General features: G+C 46.7%; 1 protein-coding gene across 1 annotated transcript in view; it reads left to right on the top strand.

Moving 5' to 3' along the window:
• Window positions 1–17,412, top strand: part of TBC1D22B (TBC1 domain family member 22B) — a 64,937-nt gene extending 47,525 nt beyond the window's left edge. Inside the window, exons 9-13 of the mRNA XM_082664705.1 lie at window positions 1,404–1,510; window positions 1,975–2,050; window positions 4,342–4,469; window positions 4,735–4,830; window positions 15,439–17,412. Coding sequence (XP_082520831.1) covers window positions 1,404–1,510; window positions 1,975–2,050; window positions 4,342–4,469; window positions 4,735–4,830; window positions 15,439–15,567 — 536 coding nt within the window. The 3' untranslated portion in view covers window positions 15,568–17,412. The remainder of the gene's footprint in view (window positions 1–1,403; window positions 1,511–1,974; window positions 2,051–4,341; window positions 4,470–4,734; window positions 4,831–15,438) is intronic.
• Window positions 17,413–17,750: the final 338 nt, after the last annotated feature.

The following is a 17,750-nucleotide window of genomic DNA, read 5'->3' as shown; positions in this document are numbered from 1 at the left end:
CATGTGTGGCCTCTGACAGGCATGCAGGGACCTGAAGGTTGAGGTGGCCTGTCTTGTCCACCTCTCTCTGGCAGGAAGGAAACATCACATGGCCTCTTCCTTCTTCTAGAAGACTCTTATGTTCTCCCCGCTTGTATCTCAGACCAGATAGACAACCTCTCACTCTTGTCATTTAGTGTGGGATTTCCATGAGAAGCTAATAGGCGATCCTCTTTCAAAGAGGTCCCATGGCTAAAGAAGCTGGGGAAATGCTGGGTGAGCAAGGTTAAGGAGATTTACTTAATGCAGAATGTCTAATAACTTCTCAAATCCTTTTGTATGCTATGATCTTCGTGAACCTCCAAGACGAGGTTATATAATGCAGCATTTCTCAACCATATTTGTCTGTGGAACCTTTTTTCTTGAATATCCTATAGGATTGAGGTTTTGCAGAGCCCATCTTGATAACTTCCAGATTGGTGAGATTAAATCCTGGGAGCTTTCACGGGTTTGGGCCATCTTCCTTCACACACTCATCTTCACTTCTGAGTGGTGAGACCATGGGTCTGCCTTGTCAGGACTGGGGGATCCCATCTTTAAAATGAACTATTGGGGCTACCTGATCCCACCTTTTTCCACTACCTGTAAGTGTGAGTGTGCTAGACAGTTCAGTGAATTTCTGAAATCAAAGAATTTTTCCAGACCATCTCCAGGGGGCTGGATATAGCTCTTTTAAAAAATTCATTTATTTTTATTTTATTTATTTTATTTTTGGCTGTGTTGGGTCTTCGTTGCTGCGCATGGCCTTTTCTCTGGTTGCGGTGAGCGGGGGCTACTCTTCGTTGTGGTGCGCGGGCTTCTCATTGCGGTGGCTTCTCTTGTTGCGGAGCACAGGCTCTAGGTGCATGGGCTTCAGTAGTTGTGGCACGCGGGCTCAGTAGTTGTGGCCCATGGGCTCTAGAGCACAGGCTCAGCAGTTGTGGTGCACGGGCTTAGTTGCTCCGCGGCATGTGGGATCTTCCCAGACCAGGGCTCGAACCCGTGTCCCCTGCATTGGCAGGTGAATTCTTAGCCACTGCACCACCAGGGAAGCTCCTGGATATAGCTCTTTGAACAGGAGGCCTGAAGTATTTTTTTTCCTCAAACTAAATGAACAAATGCAGTGGAAGAGGAAGATGTGTTGGACCCAGCAAAACTGGTGTGAGAAATGGCCTGTTCAGCGTTGTAAGGAGATCCTCAAGAGCCTTCCTGGGACATGTTTGCCCACCTGACAAGGGGACGGGGAGGGCAGGCCCCTATTCCTTGGCATCGTGTTAGCCTGGCTCTCCTGGCCTTAAGGACCCCGTTGAAGATACTAGACTCTGTCTTTCTCTCTCCATTTTTTGGAGAAGACCTCTGGACTTTCTTCACCTCTTGTTTTACAGAAGAGGACGTGGAGAACTTTGACGTGACCAATTTGTCTCAGGACATGCTGCGAAGCATAGAAGCCGACAGCTTCTGGTGCATGAGCAAACTGCTGGATGGGATACAGGTGAGTGGTTCTGCCCTTGTGGGACACCTGGGTTGGGGCTCCCTGCAGCCCTTTGGGTTCCTTGTTGCTCTTCTGCATCAGACAGGGCCCCCCACCCAGCATGGCTCCTCCCCTTTTTGGTCCATCCATCTTTACCTCGTTCATTAGCTTTACAGCTTTCAAAAGGCAATCGTCTAGTGTCCCCTGGAGCCTAAGGAGGTCTCCGTGTTGCCCTGCCCTTGTCATCAGACTGTGCCCCTCCTTTCCTCTGTGCTCCCGGGCCGTGCTGTTTGCCTCCACAGCACAGGGCTCTTTTAGGCTTTCCTCACACTCTGCTGTTCTATGAGATTCCTTTGTTCCCCAAAACACTGGCACCAGCTTCGGAAAAACAGCTTGTGTTTTATAAATGTATTTCAGTGAATTTGAGGGATGGCGGCACGACTGTTTGGTATCCCTGCTCATCCTGAGTCCTATGTTGTTCGCAGGATAACTACACCTTTGCACAACCAGGGATCCAGAAGAAGGTCAAGGCACTAGAAGAGCTTGTCAGTCGGATTGATGGTAGGTTCAGAGGAAGAATTCTCTAGCGATAGCACAGTGGGATTCTGACACAAGCCAGTTATGCTTGTGGGCATAACTCAGCCCCCTTCCTAGCCACGACCCTTTTCAATTCGCTCTGTGCTGTTGGCGGCGCTGGCATCCTTCCACATCTCAACCGGAAGGTGAGGTGAGAACTCTGCTGTTATGTCAAGTTCTTTTCTCTCCTTAGTTTTCTACCACTGAGGTCTGTCAGTCCTCCTTCAGCATCTCTCCTCAAATTCCCTCATTCTTCTCGATGTCCATAGCCACAGCTCTGGTCCAGCCTTGCTTGGGTTTTTGCAACTTCCTCCTAGAAGGACTTGCCTTCTCCATACTCTTTGCTCTTCCACACCATCTATCACACACCTGCATCTTTCCAAAGCACTGTTCTGGTCATGTCCCTCTTTTGCTGTGAAACCTCCTGTGCTCTCCATTGCTTTTAGCATCAAGTCAGAGGTAGTCTGACCTTGTCCTTCATGCTGCAATGTGACTCAGGACTCCTGGGCTCCATGCCGGGTCCCCAGGTCTGGCTGATACCCCAACAGGATGTCCCATAGCTCCCTATGACCTGTCTGGGTGGGGAATATGAGTCGTGGCTTCCTGATGCCGAATGTCTTTGAGAAACAGGAGCCCGACAGTAAGTCCTCGGCTCTGGCATGCAATCATGGAGTGTTAGAACTGAAGACAACTCGGAAAGCCCTGCTGTTGACCGATGAGGAAACTGAGGCCCAGGGAGAGAAGTCGGAATTACTGTCACGTAGAGGTCTGACAGCGAGGTCTTCTGTTAAGAGGAATCTCTAACACCAATTAATTCCACCAATTACTACACAACTGTTAAGTCCCATTGTCTGGTTTTCTATCATGGATTTTTCTGCTTCACCAAAGCATTCCCTTCCCCAGTATAGAGATTGTGTATCTTTCTCCTTTCCCAGGTTCTCTTTCCATGAAAACCTTCTGTGATTTGTTCCACTCACTCCAGCTTCCTTTTATGACTTGGGATTTCAGTCTTCCCAGCATGTTTGATAATTTACTATTTTTATCCTGTGCATCGTATGTGGGATACTTTTAGCCTCTTTGCATTATTGCCCTGGCCCAGCTGTTAGCTCCTTGATGGGGCCCACATCCAGCTCTCTTGCATCCCTCACTTGGATCCTGGTACAGGGCCTGTGCTAAGCTGTCTGACAAGGGCCAGGTTCCAGAGGGTCGGAGCTCTGGTTTTTGCCACTTCCTGGCCTGTCCTTTTTTTTTTTCCTTTTTCCAGCCCTCAAAAATACCTGAAAAATACAGGCACAGTACTTTAGGATGGTGGATTTTTAAATGTATATATCTTTATGCTTTGAATTATAAAAGTAATACTTACTCATTACAAAAATTTAGACACTTGAGAAAAACACAGAATAAAAAGTAAAAATCCTCCCCCTTCCTTAAATTCTACTCCCCAGAAATAACCATCGTTGATAGTTACTCTTTCAAAAATTGTATTAAGTATTTGCCCCATGCAGGTGCTATTGTAAGCACTTTTATTTTCTCATTTTATTCTCCCCCAGGCTTTGAGGTCTGGATGATTATCTCCATTTATAGATTAGGGAACTGAGGAGGATAGTGATTTTTTTTTAATCCTGTCAAGCAGCATTCGAGGGGCTGTCATGTAGAACGGGTCAGGCTTGTCTGGGTCGCTCCAGAATACTACACCAACACCAAGGGGCGGGAGTGGGGAGGGAGCTAGTGTCTGCTGGTGTCGACGAGGCACTTCCTGGTGAATCACTTAATCATCAGTGGGCGAGGCTGCCCTTGAGTGGAGTTGGTGAACATCTTTCACTGGCGGTTTAAGTTCCTGCTGGCTGCCATCTGTCAGGGAGGCTGAAGAGGAATCCTCACTGGTGGGAGGATGGCCAAGGTGACCCGCACCGTTCTTTTCCATTCTGGGTTCTTCTCTGATGAGTACCAAGGTCAAGCAGCCAAGTGAGCCTTAACGTCTCCTGCTCTATGGCTCGAGCAGCCGTGCGAAGGAAGAAAGGTCCCTAGAATATCACTATGGGGTGTTCAAATAGTTCTGCTACATGCAGGGCTGAGTCGTAACCATGCAGAGTTGCTGTGAGGTGGTGGAATCAAACGTAAAGGATGGTCAGATGCCCGTCTGGCCCCTCTGTGTCTGGCTTCTCCAGGGAGAGTGGCTGAAAAGAAATGGAAACCACCTTTTTGGCTCATGTGACTCTTTCAGGGTCCAGTCCCCTAGGTTACTCTCAGGGGGCCAATGACACTTTCTGTTTCAGAGCAGGTACATAATCACTTCAGGAGGTACGAGGTCGAATACCTACAGTTTGCCTTTCGTTGGATGAACAACCTGCTTATGCGGGAGCTTCCCCTTCGCTGCACCATCCGCCTGTGGGACACATACCAGGTATGAGGAGACCCCTGCCCTCTCCATGCCAGGCTGTCCCTGAGGCACCCAGCTCCCTGCCGGGTGTGCAGTATAGCTGCTCGGAAGTTCCCGCCACCTCCTTTCTACCTCTGTGTCTGCCTTAGCCTCATGGGCAGGGCCTCTGCTAAATCTTTTCAGGCCTCTGCTCACCCAGCCATTAAAGGGGTGCTGTTCTGCTTTCCCACCTTGCAGAAGGAGTGGCTCTGAGAGGGCTTGGAGACCTAACTGTTTTTTCCCTTCGCAGTCTGAACCCGAAGGGTTCTCCCACTTTCATCTCTACGTGTGTGCAGCCTTCTTGATCAAGTGGAGGAAAGAGATCTTGGATGAGGAGGACTTTCAGGTGAGTGGCCTGGAGCTCAGCCCGCACGGGGAATGAGCGTCAGAATGGGAGTCATCCCTCTAGTGGGGCTGTGCGCATAGAAGCTACCACAGCAGGTACCTGGCTGGAAAGAGCAAAGGAGAAAGGATGCTCACAAGAGGGTGCCCTTCCCAGTTGGCAGGAAGGCACTGGGGCCCAGAGTTCTTCAGTGTGAAAGGGTCTTAGTGCCAGAAAGGCTGCAGAGCAGCTGGGCGGGTCTAAGAGACCTTTCAGTCATTTGCTGACCAGCACTGGTTGAACGCCTGCAACATACTAGGCACCACTGAGGGAGTAGGACATAGAGAAAGTTGAACAGAGAACTCTGCTCTTGTAGAGCTTACATACTAGTTGGGGAGAGAAAGTAAACAAAAGCCTAGTACATAGTAAATTAAAATGAATGTTAGAAGGAGATAAGAAATATAATTTTTTTAAAGGTAGAGTAGGATAAAGGGATTATTAGGTGGTAGGGGAGGGACAGGTTGCAATTTCAAAGTAGTCAGGATAGGCTCACTGAGAAGGTGACATTTGAGCAAAGCCTGGGAGAAGGTGAGGGAGCGAGCCATGTGGACATCTGGGGATCTGCGGGGAGAGCGTCCAGGCAGGAGGAACAGGCTTGCAGAGGCCATGGGGTCGCAATGTGCCTGGGCTGTTGGTGGAACCATGATGGTGGCCAGTGTGGCCTGGAGCAGAGTGGCCCAAGGGAAGAGTAGGAAGAAGTGAGGCCAGAGAAGTCACAAGGGACCCAGATCATGGAGGACTTCATAACCAGAGTAAGGACTTTGGCTTTTACTCTGAGTGGAAGAGGGTCTTGAGCAGTGGAGGGACATGATCTGACTTACGGTTTCAGAGGTTCACTCTGGTGTGGACTGCAGGTGCGGGCAAGGCTGGAAGCAGGGAGACCACCCAGGAGGCTAGTGTAAGTCCTCCAGGTAACACACGAGAGTGGCTTGGACCTGGATGGTGGAGTGGAGGTGTGACAAGCGGCCTGAGCTTGGGTATAGAGCCAACAGGAGTAGAGCCAACAGGAATTCCTGAGGAATTGTGTGTCGAGTATGACAAAGGGATGAGTCAGGGTGGCTTTACAGTTTGTGAGAAGCTAGCTGTAGGAGGAGCACGTTTACGGAGGAAGATCAGGAGTCCGGCTTTGGGCGTGTCGGATTCTTAATGTTGTTAGACATCCGAATGGAGAGGTAGAATAGGGAGATAAACCTTAGGGGGCTGGAGTCGGAAGAGAGAGCAATCTGGCTGGACGTGTATGTTTAGGAGCCTTTGGCTAGATGGTCTTTAAAGCCAGCGCCTTGCATGAGATCCGAAGGAGGTGGGAGTGGACAGAGGAGAGGAGAGGGCCAGGCCTGAGCCCTGCACCCTCCTACGCAAGAGGTCAGGGAGGCGAGGCAGACAGGCCAGGAGGCAGGGAGGTGACCAGTGGGAGCCCAGTGTCCTGGAACCCGAGGGGGGGATGTGAAGAAGACTGAAGAGGTGGTGGAAGCCAGGCAGCTGCTGCAGGGGGCCCAGGACAGGGGGACGGGGAGTGGGGATTGAGGAGACAGGTTGCCAGGCTCTGTCATCTGCAGAGAGAGAGTCCTGAGGGCAGTTCATGGTCGTGATCTCCGGGGGTGGCAGTGGGCTTTTGTTTTTCTGCTTTGTATGTTGCTGAACTGAGGGATTTGGGGGTTGTTTTTGTTTTTTTGTTTTTTTTTTCGGTACGCGGGCCTCTCACTGTTGTGGCCTCTCCCATTGCGGAGCACAGGCTCCGGACGCGCAGGCTCAGCGGCCATGGCTCACGGGCCCAGCCGCTCCGCGCATGTGGGATCTTCCCGGACCGGGGCACGAACCCATGTCCCCTGCATCGGCAGGCGGACTTTCAACCACTGCGCCACCAGGGAAGCCTGGTTGTTTTTGTTTTAATGGGTAGATATTCCTTTTAAAAATGGGAGGGGAAAAAGCCAGAGGGGGTTGAATGTTTTTCTAAGTTCTAACTGATACCATAGGTGTTCTCAAGAACAGCAGCATCTCCAAGTGACCCCCGGGGAAGTCCCACTCTATAATTGGTGTTAGGTGGTTAAAGCACAGAAGCCTGTTCAGCAGATAAATGGAAAGACAGGACCCAATTTGCCCAAGGAAGGGCTTTGGAAGAAAAAAGGAAAGAGTGGGCTTCTGTGAGTAGATGGTAGCCATGGGGCCGAGGCTGCAGGCAGCGGATAAAGAGCCACAGCTTCTGCCAACCAGCAGCATGTGTGACACCCTAGGATAAATGAGGACGAGGGCCCGGACTGGCCACGTGCTGGGCGAGCCATCAGTTTTGATAATGTGGTTGAGGTGGGGCAGGATATCGAGAGCACGAAGTCTAATTTGGTTATCATGAGCCAGGCTCAGAGGGCCTTGTCATATGTGATAAAAGTGCTTCCGAGATTAGCTCAGGGAGGTGGACATGATTCCTGGAATGGCTTTTAGCCATTCACAATATCGATAGAGTACAGGACAATAGTCTGTGACTTTAAAACTCTGGTAGACATGGAGGTATTCTATGCTGGGTAGCATATTCGATTATCTGATGGACCTGAGGTCTTTCTGCACTAATCCACAGAATGACAGTGGACTTATTGTCAGCTTATTAGCACCTCAGCTAGTCCTACTCATAGAGGAGTCTCCCCTCTTTCCTTTAGATAAAACAGAATGGGTGATTAAAGTTCCTCCCAACTCCGTAGTTCTATAATTCTATGAATAATAAAAGAAAAACTGCACCTGGCTGTGTTAGGATAGACGAGCGGTGTCCCTTAGGAGACAGAAGCATGGCACGGGTGTGAGGAACAAGGGCAGAAGAGCGTTGTGTGGGGTTGTGAGATGCTGTTCTGTGACCTCTGTAGAGAAAGAAGGCCCGTACATCCTAATTGCTAAAGGGCTGCCTGCAATTAAATCACTGCAGAGGAAGCTCTGTCAGTGAATACAGGTATCCCAGAGAGCCAAACAGGCCTAGCCTGGGGGACAGAAGTTTTTAGGGCTAAAAGCTGAGTGACTCGAAGAAAAACCAGGTGAAGTAGCTGCAGATATAAAAGAGTTGTGGCAGTTCCAGCAGACTGGCGATGTATCCCCCTTAAAGAGCAGAGAAGGGGAGCCAGCTGAGGGTATAGGGTGAAGCAGGAACCCTCCTTCTAAAGTTGGGGACTATGCAGAATAGTACAGTGGTTAAGCCACGGTCTCTGGGGCCAGTCTGCCTGGGGTCAAATCCTAGCTCTGCCATTTTTCTAGGTGTGCAACCTTAAGCAAGTAAATTGGCCCTCTATGCCTCAGTTTTCTTACCTGTAAAATGGGGATGAGAGTACTTACCTCCTAGGACTATTATGAGGATTATACAAATCATCACATGTGAAGCTGTTGGTGTACTTTGCATATGGCCCTCAAAACAGTGAGCTTATTAGCACTAATATTACTTCCTGCAATGTACTCTGAGTCCAGGGAGCAGTGAAGTGAAGACAGCTTTAGAAACCCAAGTCTCTGAGTAAACCGTGCTAGGCTAATCCTGGGTGAAACCAAGCTGGATGACCAAATGGGGCTGGAGAGGAGGTGTTCAGAGGGTGCAGGGGCAAAGGGCGGTGCCCCAGCTGTGGTGAGAGTTCCCAGAAGATAGGCATCTGCCTCTCCCTAGCTGGGCGATTGTCTGGGGTCTGCCTGGGAGAGGGGACCAAAAACTGACACAGGAGACTCACTTTAAGAGGTTTCTGGGACTTCCCTGGTGGTCCAGCGGTTGGGACTCTGCACTTCCACTGCAGGGAGCACGGGTTTGATCCCTGGTCAGGGAACTAGGATCCCACATCGCAGCGCGGCCAACAACAACAACAAAAAAAGAAGTTTCCTTCCTGAGACCTCTGAGCAAGGGAACCTCAGGCGTGTCCGTGCACAGGTGCTGTAGGGGTAGAATGGCCCCGTCCTCTGGGCCATAGGCTGCTTCAAATGAGAGCTTCCAGCAGAGCTGCACCAAGGCTCTTTCATGGTAGAGGGGGCCTCCGCAATTCTGGCCCTCAGCCTGGGCTGGCGTAATAGAATAATGGTGATAATGTTAGGTTGCATCTTATGAAATTATTTTTATAGGTCAAAATAATCAAGTATTGGCAATTTAATAAGGTTCAATCTAATAATAGCTAATTCTTAGTACTTTTAATGCATCAGGCAGTATCCTAAATGTCTCTCTATGTTAATTCATTGCAACAGTCCCACAAGATAAGTTGTAATTACTACCCCCATTTCACAAATGGGGAAACTGAGTCACAGAGAGATTGACTAGGCCAAGATCACCCAGCGAGTAAGTGTAGAAACCTGGAACCTGTGCTCCAGGCAAGGATTATACTCTGATGCCTCTCCCTCAGGGCCTGGACAGGCACTTCCTGGGGCACGTGAACTCGGTTTACGTGGTACCTGCTCATGGGCAAGGTTCTTCCTCCCCCTCCCCCTCCTCCATTATTATGGAGGTAATAATTTCCTAAATACATTATTTTATGTAAGTCAGAGAGGACAGGCACTTGAGCAAATGCCTGGTCACCTGCAGCCTAAAGCGTCCCCTCAGGAAAAGCAGCATCTTTGAGAGTCTAGGAGAGCATGGGACCCCACAGATGGCTCAGAAGTGATGTTGAGAAGCCCCGCGCAGGGAACTCTAAGACTAATAACCACAGTTCCTTTAAATACATAAAAAGGGAACTGGCAGAGGAGTTGTGGGACAGCTGATGACTCTAAACCAGAGTAGCAGCTGGTCTCAGAATCCTTTGCTTTCATCTTATGGAAGAAAACCTTGGAGAGATTCCCACTCTGAAAGTGACTTTTGTGGGAGATAGGTCAGAGTTATTAAATGAAATAGTGCTAAGCCCGTGGGATGTTCCAGGCCTAAATAACAAACTAAATGTAAATAAATCCCTTGAACCAGATGGCGTCCACCCACCACTTCTGCAGGAACTTAAGGGTAGGATTGTGAAACATTGCCCAAATGCAGGCCCCATCTTCACAGATATCCAGTAAATTGCCAATTTGAATCCTGCCCAGAAGAAGCGTTCAGGGACAACCCTGGGACCTAAAGATCTTCCACCAAGAACAAGCTGGTGTGAGAAAGGGCACGATTCCTCAACATGTAAACAAAACAAACATTGGAGGGGGACACGGCTTTCTCTGGTGGGGGAACTTGCTAAAAGTACTAGGTGCTTTGACATCAGGGAAGCCTATGAATACATTTGACTGAAAAAGTTTACATACAAGGACATGTTTTTGAAAGTTTTTATTGAGACCAAGGGAATTGTTTTGCTACCTCACTGATTCTCAAAACAAGAGGGATTTGTTTCAAAATACTTATTTGAATAGGAAAGTATTTTTACATGCCTGAATGCACTTAACGTTTGCAAAGAGTATTCTAGTATTGCTAGGTGATTCTGTACACAGTGTCATATTTAATAGTATATATTTAATGTGACCTGTAAGTTCTTTGCTGTTAATTATTACTCATCCTCTTTGGTTGTCCTTGGCCCTTATTACCGAGTAAAATTAATCAGCTCTTCCAGATTTCCTTCAAGCAGCCTCTTCTATGACTTCTTTTCATTCCTTCTCCATCATGCCCCACTTTTCTTACTCCAGGCATGCAGCATATAGTATAGTGGTTATGAGCACAAGCTCTAGAACCAGGTTGCCTGGGTTCAAATCCCAGCCTAGCATTACGCTCTGACCCCAGGCAACTTCCTTAACTTCTGTGCCTCAGTTTCCTCATCAGTAAGATGGAGGTAATAATATGTGCCTCATAGAGTTGATATGAGAATTAAATGTGATAGTAGAGTACGTGTGAAGAACCCCATCTGGTGAGTAGTAAGTGCTCAGTAAATGATAATTACCATTATGAAGACTATTATCTTTCATGGTCCCCCTCTTCCTCATCAATTCTTCCATCTGTTGGACATTCTCTAATGACTTTCCCCTGCATTTTTTTCTTACCAAGGCCTCTTTGCTTGTTACCTACTATCCCTTCTCCTTTGGCCCCCTTGTCTAATCGTTGTCTTCCCCCCACCCCCTCACACATGGCTCAGATTCTTCCTCTGCAATATTCCGTTTCCTTTGGAATCTGTGGATTCTCAGAAGGTACCTTTTTCAGCCATTTCGAGCTTTTCTTTTCTGAAAGCCGTTGCCCCCTTCTGTTAACGTGGAAACACTCTCTGCTGTTTGCCTCACAAGTTGTCTTCTCACGACTGTAGTGTTTCACCTGACTGCATGTTATGTTTAGTGCTCCCATGAGCTGGCTTTGTAACGTATGTTCAGTTGTTCCCCACCCTAGCAGTGTCTCTTCTCTACCCTTTGATTAAAGCACCTGATTTGTGATTAACACCTTCTTTCCCCACACGTGATAATTTGGTTTCTACTTCTTTATCCCTAATTTATCAATGCATCATGGGCAGGGTTCCCATCCTTACAGCATTGTGTGGGCGGTGCAGTTCCTAGGCATGGCCGCCAGGTGGCAGAATGGTACCTCCACCTAAGCCTCCCTGCCCTTGGGAGAGGTGGGAGGTTGACTTTGGTCAGGGGAAGAAATATTTCAAGGCTTCTGGGAGGTTTCTAGCAAGACTAGAAGAATTGGAAATTACAGGTAGAGCTTCTCCTATCAAAGAATATTCTCTTCTAGAGAGGTCACCCCTTTGTTGGTTATTTTTGCTTGTCAATTATGCAAGTGTGTGTAACCATTATAGAAAAATTAGAAATACCAATAAGCAAAAAGAAAAAAAAAAAGTTACCTGAAATCTTACCACACAAAGGTGATATATCTCCTTCCAGACATTTTGCCATGCAAATCCATATGAATAAAAACATACTGTATGTATATAACTGTTAATGGAAACATTTTGTATGCGTTGTTTTTGTAACCTCTTTTTATCACTGTACAAAATATAGTGGGTGTTCTATAATGTCAGAAAGCATAGATCGAGATGATTTTCCCCATTTTTGTATTTTTTTCACATTACATGAGTACATGTTTGTACAAAAATTGTGAAAACATTAAAATAATAACTTGAGTGCAGGGTTTTCCAATTTACAGATTTATCTTTTTTCTTTTCGCTGCGCCACACAGGCCCTCGGCGGTGAAAGTGGCAGTGAAAGCACGGAGTCCTAACCACTGGACCACCAGGGAATTCCTTTGACTTATGGCTTTGAGTTCTGTTCTCAGGCTTGGAAATCTCAGGGACAGGAGTTACAACTAACAAAGTTTGTTGAATGAGAGTATTCAGTGCTGGTAGAGATCTAGGGAAATAAGCATTTTTCTGGATGAGCTTTAAGTACCTTTAAAATGTTCATGCCCTTTGATACAGTAATTGCATTCCTAGGAATTTAGCCCAAGGAAATCATCTAAAATATGGCTTTTTGCACAAGGCTGTTCATTATAATTTCATTATAGTGAAAAACCAGAAATGATTAAACCTCAAAGCAGGAAGATGTAAATTATGGTACATTTGCATCATGGAAAATTCTTTGGCCGTTGAAAATGTCTAAAAGGAGTTTTTAATATTAGAGGAAATGCTTATGATAAATGCTAAACAGATTCAAAATTATTTAGAGAAAGTATTTCAACTGTGTAAAATGTGCAGAAAAAGGACTGGAAGGAAATATGCCAAAACGTTTAAACGTGGCTTCCTCTTGATTATAAAGTTAAGGGTAATTTATTTTCTGATTTTTTACTTTTTATAAAGTAAACAAAACTTTAAACTTCCAGAGAATGTGTATTACTCGAAAAAATAGTTTATAAGTAGGTAATATACAAAGACTTTATTGTAATAATTGAAAACAAGGGGACGTATGATGAGAAAAAGTGAAAGTCTCCCATCCCCAAAGGTAACCACTGTTAACAGTTTACCACCTAGCCTTCTAAAAATTTTATATACCTGTGTACATATACAAACATATAGTTGTGTTTTTTCTTTTACCTCAGTGGGATCGTACTATGAGTATTTTTCTGCAACTTGCTTGTTCCCCCGCCCCCCTAAAATGTCTTTGATATCTTTGCACCTTGGCATATGTAGGCCTGCTTCATTTTACAGGTGATGCCTTGTATTTCATTATTTGGATAACTGGTTTATCTAAGTGTCCCATACTGACAGACACTTCCCTCGTGTCCTTTTCCCCACTATTTGAGGCGATGATGCAGTGCAGACCCTTGTACAGGAGTGCGAATATTTCCTAAGGAGAGGTACATAGAAGTTGAGTTGCTGGATCAGAGACCATGTGCATTTCTGGTTTTTTGTTTTGTTTTTGTTTTGTTTGTTTGTTTTGGCCGCACTGCCACAACTTGCGGGATCTTAGTTCCCTGACCAGGGATCGAAACCGGGCCCTGGCAGTGAAAGCTCCAAGTCCTAACCACTGGGCCAGCAGGGAATTACCTGCATTTCTGATTTTGATAGATGTGGCCTGTGTTTGTTAAGATGATATAAACTTGTCTCTTGAAACCAAGACCGGAGAATAACAGTGGTGTAAAACAAGGTAGTTGTCTACTTCTCTTCAACTAACAGTCTGAGTGTAAGAGTCCAGGGCTAACAGGGCTCCAGAGTAGCAGGGACTCGGATTTCTTCTCTCATGTCGCCCTGCCATCTTCAACACATAGCTTTATTCTTACAGTCTAAGGTGACCACTTCCACTCCTCTATTCATAGCCATTTTCTAGGAAGGAGAGAAGGGTAAGCTTAGGGCAGAACCCAGGAGTTACACTGTCTCCAAAATTGGCCAGAACTTAATCATGCTGGCCATACATAGCCTTGATGTGCTGAGGCAGCTTTGTGCCCCACTAACTTTCTATTACTAAAGGAAGAAATTTTATAAAAGATACGCAGGACCTCTACACTGAAAACTACAAAGCATTGCTGGATGGTGCAAGTCAGCCAAAGGCAGGGTTCTAGCATGTTCTAGCATGTTGGTGGGCCGTTGATATTTTGTGTGTTATCTATTCGCATCCATTTTTTCCATTTGGTGGTTTTCCTTTTTTTCTTACTGATTTGTAGGTACTCCTTTTTTTTATTGTGGATATTAACCTTTTGTCCTTTATAAGTGTTCTGTTTTCTTACAGTCAGTTTCTTCTATTTTAACCTTGTTTTTGTGCCTCCACATATTGAGGTTTCAAAATTGTATCAAATCTGTCAGTCTCCTTCTGTCTCTGGGTTTTGTCTTGCTACTATTTCTTTAATAATCAGAAAAATAAGAATATCCAGTTCAGAAAGAAGACAGAGAAAGAATACAAAGTACCAGCAGAAGCATGGGTAGCTAAATTACAGAGATAACCTAAAGTCTCACATTCATTTTTTTAAAAGTTTAATTAATTTATTATAAATTTATTTATTTTATTTATTTATTTTTGCCTGCATTGGGTCTTTGTTGCTGTGCGCGGTCTGTCTCTAATTGCGGCGAGTGGGGGCTACTCTTCGTTGCAGCAGGTGGGTTTTTCATTGAGGTGGCTTCTCATTGGCGGAGCACGGGCTCTAGGCACGCGGGCTTCAGTAGTTGTGGCACGTGGGCTCAGTAGTTGTGGCTTGCGGGCTCTAGAGCGCAGGCTCAGTAGCTGTGATGCATGGGCTTAGTTGCTCTGCGGCATGTGGGATCTTCCTGGACCAGGGCTCGAACCCGTGTCCCCTGCATTGGCAGGTGGATTCTTAACCACTGCGCCACCAGGGAAATCCTCACATTCATCTTTTACTCTAATATCCTCTTTAATAGGCTATCTCCATGGAGCTGTTTGAGGGACCTGGGCTTTGAAAACTGAATAAGATTTAGATAGGGAGAGGAGAAAAGAGGAGGTGTTCCAAGCGAAAGGAACAACCTAAATTAAACCCTGGAGGCACAGATAAATGTGGCTGAAGTGGACTTGGCTGGATGAGGCTCATATGTTGGGAACAGTGGGAAATCAGCTGGATAGGTAGGTTGAGGAGAGTCTTTGGAGAACAGGGCAGAGGATGAAGTGATTACAAGTGAACATTGGGATTCAGAGAAAGATGTCAAATGCAAAAGGGTACATAGCAGCCTTATCAATAAAGGTTTTGTTTTGTTTTGTTTCCTTAAAGGAAACAAATTAAGTATCTAATAAAAGGGAAAAAGGGAAAGGGTTGAGTCAATTAGGGTATAGCCACATGCTAGAATACTGACATTGAGAATAATCATTTTTGAAAGCTGCATGGGAAAACACAAAAATTATAGTAAAAAAGGATGGTTAAAAACCATGTAAAATCATAATTATGATTACAACTATTTAAAGAAATATGCATGTGAAAAAAGACTAAAAAGGAATACTTTGAAATTAAGAGAGGTATATTTGGATGATGAGTGATTATTTTTCTCTTTTAAAGATCCTTATTTATTGTTGTCATTCTCTATTTATAATATTATTAAAGAAGCAGGTGTTAGTGGATCAGAGACTCAGCAGAGGCTATTCAAGGCTTCCTGAATGTGAACTAGGGGCCAAGGGCTGTGTGCCGCCTGGGAGGAGGGAGATCAGACCCTTGGGATGCATGACCCAGGAGAAGGGGCTCCATTCCAGGGCCTGCCGGTCCCTTGGTCAGTGATAAAATGATGAAAGTCCTTTCTTGCATTCCAGGGTCTCCTCATGCTGCTACAAAACCTACCTACGATACACTGGGGCAACGAAGAGATTGGGCTGCTCCTCGCTGAGGCGTATAGACTCAAGTACATGTTTGCCGACGCCCCCAATCACTACCGCCGATAGGTGCTGTCTCCCCGCGGGGACCCAGACTGCCCCCATCTCTGATGGCAATCTGATCACTGTGGCCACTGTGCGAGCCGTGGACCCCGGCCAGGAACCACTCCTGCTGTAAAAAGCTCACATCCGCCACCCAGGTCTTAACTTTTTGGCGTGCCTGTCCACCACTCCATGTCTCCAGATGGCTCTCCTGGACCACTATCAGTATTCCATGACATGTGGATGGGCCCAGCTCTGGGAGAGGACAGAAAAGGAGGTACAGGGTTGTCTGCCCCTTTAAAAGAAACTGGACAGAAGAAGGGGAAGGCTCAGGGTCTCCAGTCACATTGCCCTACATGGACTGGCTGTCTCTTGCCTCCCAGCTCCAACTGATACTGTTGCTTTTTTGTGACATAGTTTGATTTGCTCACAGGTCAAAAACGCCTTATGTTTTCAAAAGACTCCTGGCCCCTCCCCTCTATCCCCAATTCCTAGCCTTTCCCCTTCTGCCCAAGTCTGAGCCAGTGAGGGGCAGCTTTTTAAGACCATTGTTCTCAGATGGAGGAGGCACTGATGCTTATAACTCTGGGAAGAGGCCTACACCCAAGGGCTAGGAATTTCATTTTTCCTTTTCTCACCAGACATCTGTATGTGTGCCTGCGTCTGTGTGTGTATGTGGGTATACACACCCATCAGCATTTAGTTACACGTCTGAATGTCTGTCCAGACTATCCCCATTGCAACCAGCTGGGAAGGGCCCCAGTGACCACATACACAAGCATCCCTTGAGAAGGATCAGGGTGGGGGAGGGAGAAGGGGCTTTTTACCTCTCCAGACGCTTTTTCCATGATGACCCACTCCAAGATATTGTGTGTAAATTGTGTTATTATGTATATGGGTAAAGATGTATAAATATATGTCTTCTTTGTAGCAGATATGATTTTATATTTATAATGTGCATCAACATGTGAAAGCAATCTAGGTCACTAGCACAAATGAAGTTGCCGGGCAGGTGGCTTCAGCACCTCCAGGTTGGCTTCTGGGTGCCCTCCTGTGAGGGGAGTGAACGGGAGTCTGCTAGAGTGAGCACAGCCAAGCAGATGGAGCTGCTTTGAAGACCGGGTGGCAGCCAACCCAGGCATCCGTGTCTCAGAGTTTTCTCTCCCTGCCCCCCACCCCTCAATCCCTACCCCAGGCCTTTGTGGAGCATCTGCCGTGCTCCTTACACGTCTTCAGCGGTCAGAGCTCCCCACCCTTCTCCCCTAGCAGCCTCCCAGAGAGAGGACTACAGAGGCAGAAGCCCTTCTGCATGTTTTAGCCCCTGCCTTTCCCCTGGAAGCTGGGGAAGGCTTTTGTTTTTACATTTTTAAGTCAGCATTGTATTCAAGACAGAAGCTGTGACTGACTGTCAGTGCCAAGGAGAGGGGTTCCTGTGTGTCCCTGGGGTTTGGGCTCTTCCCAGAGAGAGGTGTTCGGTGTCCCCCACTGTCACCATCACACCCCACACAGCTCATGAGATGTGTGACCTGTGTTGGATGTTGGGTGTTTGGTAGTGAAGAGGTGGCAGACAGCCGGCACCCTCTTGGAAAGCCAGGCAGTTTTCCCCTGTGGGTAAGGCCCTGAGCCTGCCAGTGAAGCCCACCACGCTGGCATGTTACATTTCTCATCGGGAGCTGTTTCTCAGGCATTCTTTCTAGCCCTTTCCTTTTCCCCTTCAGTGTGCCTCAATAGTCTCCTTCACAGAGTGAGAGGGCTGTGACCCTCCCTCGATGGACTAATTAAAGAAAGACACTTGTGTTCCCAAGTGGTGGTTTTATTTTTTTAGTTTTTATGTTTGTATGGGAAATTGTGGATAAAGTGAAAGAATTGTAAATAAACAGTGTATTTCCTCCTCCACTGCTGATTTTTCTGCCATGGATTTGTGTAACCTGGAACCTAACGTCTCCTTTTCTCAGGTTCTTCGTGCTGACGCCAGTAAGTACGGGGGAGAAGCTTTCTGTAGGGCAGGCAGGGGACCAACAGAAGATAAGGCAGCCTCGGAGGATGCAGCAGACACTTGCTGAGCACATCCTCTGTGCAGGACACTGTGGAAACTACAACAATGAGTAACGTGGTCTCTCCTAGCTGACGTTTATAGGGCACCTTGCCGTGTGCCAAGCACTGTGAAAAACACTTGAGGATTATTTAATTTATCCAAAAAGGAGTATATA

The sequence above is a fragment of the Grampus griseus genome (assembly GCF_964374135.1).
Source record: "Grampus griseus genome assembly, chromosome: 10".
Lineage (NCBI taxonomy): Eukaryota > Metazoa > Chordata > Mammalia > Artiodactyla > Delphinidae > Grampus > Grampus griseus.
Note: the sequence above shows the minus strand (reverse complement) of the source record. Positions and strands in the feature narration are given on the sequence as shown.